This window comes from Nanorana parkeri, unplaced genomic scaffold, assembly GCF_000935625.1.
Source record: "Nanorana parkeri isolate BGI_ZX_2015 unplaced genomic scaffold, ASM93562v1 scaffold1686, whole genome shotgun sequence".
NCBI classification, from domain to species: Eukaryota; Metazoa; Chordata; class Amphibia; order Anura; family Dicroglossidae; genus Nanorana; species Nanorana parkeri.
In genome coordinates, this window is record NW_017307954.1 from 118,758 (window position 1) to 122,851 (window position 4,094).

Consider the following 4,094-nt stretch of genomic DNA (forward strand, 5'->3'; position numbering starts at 1 on the left):
GTAACGCGCTGGACTCTGGGCTTCGTAACGCGCTGGACTCTGGGCTTAGTAACGCGCTGGACTCTGGGCTTAGTAACGCGCTGGACTCTGGGCTTAGTAACACACTGAACTCAGGGCTTAGTAATGCGCTGGACTCAGGTATACACCAAGATGTTCATCATGTATTTGCCCAATCATGGCTCTTAAGGTGCAGATACACCTTACAATTATCTGCAGATTTTCTGTGGTCAGGTGGGAAAGGAGCAACAGATTCCTCCATCTACATACAACTGTGTGGATGGAGGAATCTTCCACTGGGCCAAGCTTCAGTATCTTGCTAGTCAGCCCCGCTGGCTCTGTAAATACCTGAACAATCTGATTGGATGCAGGCATCGTTCAGGTGTTTTTAGAGCCAGCGGGACCAACTAGCAAGATTACGGAAGCTTGGCCCAGCGCGGGATTCCTCCATCCACACAGTTAAGTGTAGATGGAGGAATCTGTTGCACCTTTTCCATCTGACCACAGAAAATCTGCAGATAATTGTAAGGTCAGAGTACTGAGCCCTGATTGGGCAAAGTCTTGCACCTGACCTGGGGTCAGGTGCAAGCCTTTAGCCAATTAGGGCTTCACAAGGCACATTGCCTTGTGGGGCGTTCAGTGATTGAACAGACAGCTGTTTGTGTGTTCGGCAAACACGCAAACTAGCGATGTTCGCGACGAACTCACGGTCGACTCGAACATCCAGCCCAACCCTTCTCCTGGGTGTCTCTGGCTCGTTCATGGTTTACTGCTGCCAATAACAGTTGAACCTGAACCCCTTACATTTAGTACATGAGGGCAGCACCATAAAGAGATAGACAACTATTATTGAAGAAAACAGCTCATATGTACAAATTCAAACTTGCAAATGAACAGCCTATTTGCCTCCAGTAAATCAACACCGTTGCCACAGATGACATATGACAAAACCTCAACAGATTATTTTTTTTTACTTACGGAGGAACATAAATTAGTTTTGGAACTTGGGCATTTCTTTTGCCCAATATCTTTTTCTGAATTAAAAATATTTTTCAGACGTATTGTGCTTAAGCATCATTTTGCTATAACACCAAAATTGGAAACACAACAGAAAGCAGTCACGTGTCTGAGTTTCTGGAGCGTCAATCCAATCTCCACAGTACTAGTTCCTTTAACCCTCCAACTCATACAGCGACTGAAAGGATTACATCAGAGGGGAAGGGAGATCCGGATGTATTCAAGAAGGAATTTCAACTAGGACAAAGTCAGAGGAATCTCATTAAGAAACAACAATAGGCCTTTATACCCTAATGAAAGATGAATGCCTAATTTTTATACCTGCCGATAAAGGTGGAGCTACAGTTACTATGGATTGATTAATTTATATGGAACAAGTTGATGCTCTGTGGTTGGATAGGTTTACGTGCGGAAAGTCATATACTAATCCAATGTTTAAGATCCAGAGGCAGAACATGCAGGTGCTGAATGGAAAGGGAAATACCATCAACTGAGAATTCTTTTGTGAATTTGTTACAGATAGTTTTGACCAGTTTTGACTAGTTTTGAGTTATTTCATGTTTGAAGATACTATTTTTGAGCAAATAAGAAGGGTGGCAATGGGTCGAATGTAGCATGTTTTTGTTTTTTTCAGTATTCTGGCAGCTACTGCCGTCAGAATAATTAAAAAAAACAAAAAACAGCATAGGAATGAATAGCTAGAGTGCTATTGGCTATTTCAATTTGCAATATCCAATAGCAAGCTGGCTATTGCACCTGACCTCTGCTAGATCAAGCAGAGTAAGCCTTTCCGGGAGAAAATGTTTATCTCCCGGGCGGCCAGGAGCCACTATCTAGTAGCGGGAGACTCCCGGAACATCCAGGAGAGTTGGGATGTCTGTTATACAGATGCACTTTTTCAACAGTATGCAGGCCCCGATTTCCCACAAGGCCACTGAGGCCCAGCCTCGGGGCGGCGGAGCACAGAGGGGTGGCAGCGGTGACCTACCTTGTGGGGAAGTTGCGGGCGCCATTGTAAGGTGTCCGGCGGCCGCACACTACGGTCCGCCGCCAGACGGTATGCCCGGTATGACGCATTGATGACATCTTCATGTTCTACGGATTCTTTGTATGTTTAGTGTATGATTATTTGCTGCTGCTTGATTGGTTCATGGTGCAATCATGTTGCAGTTTGTGATTAATTATGGGGTTATTTAAAAATAAATTGGTGTTTCGTGTTTGTTCTTATTTGGCTTGAAAAAGAGATAGTGTGGGCTCATAGCGGTGGCATTGTTTCAGATTTTTATGCTGTGCTGCTGCTTTTTTGATTAGAACATAAAATATTTTTTATATCAATTTTATATGAAGTACTTGGTGCAGGACACTGCAAGGTGTTCTACTGGATCCTATGGATGTCGAAGGCAGCACACTATTTGGTGTGCACTCTGTAACTCAGTGTAACTACTTTGACTTACCACTTTAGAATGTCAAGGAGTATCTTAAACTCAAAGGAAAAATCTTATCAAAGTACTGTTTTACCCATGGATTTCCAAGTGCAGCATGTGTTCACATGGGAATATGCCCTGGGAAACCTCCAAGGTCCTAGATGTATGCTTTGTTCCACCTTACAAACAAATATTTGCAACCCAAGGTGATCAAGCCCGCTCAGATTTGACCAGTGTGTGGCTCTATTAAGGATTCCTGGGCACATCTGCCACTGTCAAAATACAATAGACTGGTGGGGGGCTGGATTTCTGGACAAGAAAGAAACTCACAGTGAATAGCCAGCTTAAGACTGAGCTGTGATTTTCCTCTATTTGTAGACTGTGGGAAAAACAGGTAACCAGTCCTAAAAATACGACTGTCGCAAATAATGTTAATACTTTGCCTGAACTTAAGAGAGATGTTGGCACTCCTTTGTCAGAGGTACCCGTCAATTTCCCTCGAGTGGTCATGGTTGCGAAGTCAGAGGAAACTGGCCCAGTACCAGAAATTACAGATATACCAGTGGTCATGGAAAATTTGGGGGCACAAGTTTGCAGGATCCCAATTTAGCAAATGCATGGAAAGAATTAAAGCCCATAAACTAGGCACCTTAATCACCAGAGGTTAGACTGGCATACCCCCATTTTGCAGTATACCGCATTATAAAAATCCCCATACTAAGATTATATTTGAAGGCAACGTAATTTCTAGTTACATTTGTATAATATGTATAGCAAACAGTATTTCCAAGGTTAAAATTTAGCCTCCCCACTACAAGCAATGAATAGCTCACAGAGGTTCTTCCTACCCTATCCCCAAAAAAGTTTCGACTTTACATACATTTTAATCTTTAACAATAAAAAAATTAAATGTACTACCATATCAGGAGAGAATGTTCCCAGTCCTATCAGTGGCATCTTATGCCCATCGTTGAGGAGAACAAAGGAGCTTGCATAAAATTCAGAGCCGTCGCTCGGAAGAGTAGTAAGTGACATCTTGACAGTTCCCACACACAATGTCAGCAGTGATGATGACACTGTCATTGTCTGTATGTGAGGTGTGGTCAACGTGACAATCTACAACAGGGATCAGCATTAAGTGTCAACTTACAAATATTAGACAGCTCCTATGCCAGGAAAAATAGCATAGCCATATAGTTTATTTACAATATTTTCACTCATAGTTGTACTGTTTATAGCAAGTTAAATTCATTAACATTTTGATATTAACTTGTGCACACCAAAAGATGCTTATATTTACTGTTAATGTGTACAGAACAGTAAAGTGGACTTAGGGGGCATTCACACTATGGAATTGTGGTTATGGCATTGTGGCTGTGGTATGTGTTACTGCAACAATTGCACGTTGGATGCCTTTGGGCATTGCATTGCCGTGTCATTCATTCTCAATGGCCCCCCAATGCACTTTGTTGATGGATGTGTTTTGGAGTACAATGCAATGTGTGGCAATGCAGTAACATGCGCTGCAGCGTGCTGTCAAACAATTGTGCACATCCATCGGCAAGGTGCATTGAAATTCAAATTAAATGGCATCACATCGTACCAATGCAGGCAATGTGCAGTGCATTTAAGCGCTCATGACACGTGGCTGTTGCT

The 4,094-nt window shown here is 42.6% G+C and overlaps 1 protein-coding gene across 1 annotated transcript in view; it reads right to left on the reverse strand.

The window, feature by feature from the left end:
- Positions 1 to 3,422, reverse strand: part of LOC108799284 (aldo-keto reductase family 1 member C1 homolog) — a 21,889-nt gene extending 18,467 nt beyond the window's left edge. The window contains exon 1 of the mRNA XM_018571129.1: positions 3,357 to 3,422. Coding sequence (XP_018426631.1) covers positions 3,357 to 3,395 — 39 coding nt within the window. The 5' untranslated portion in view covers positions 3,396 to 3,422. The remainder of the gene's footprint in view (positions 1 to 3,356) is intronic.
- Between the last annotated feature and the right edge of the window lie 672 nt (positions 3,423 to 4,094).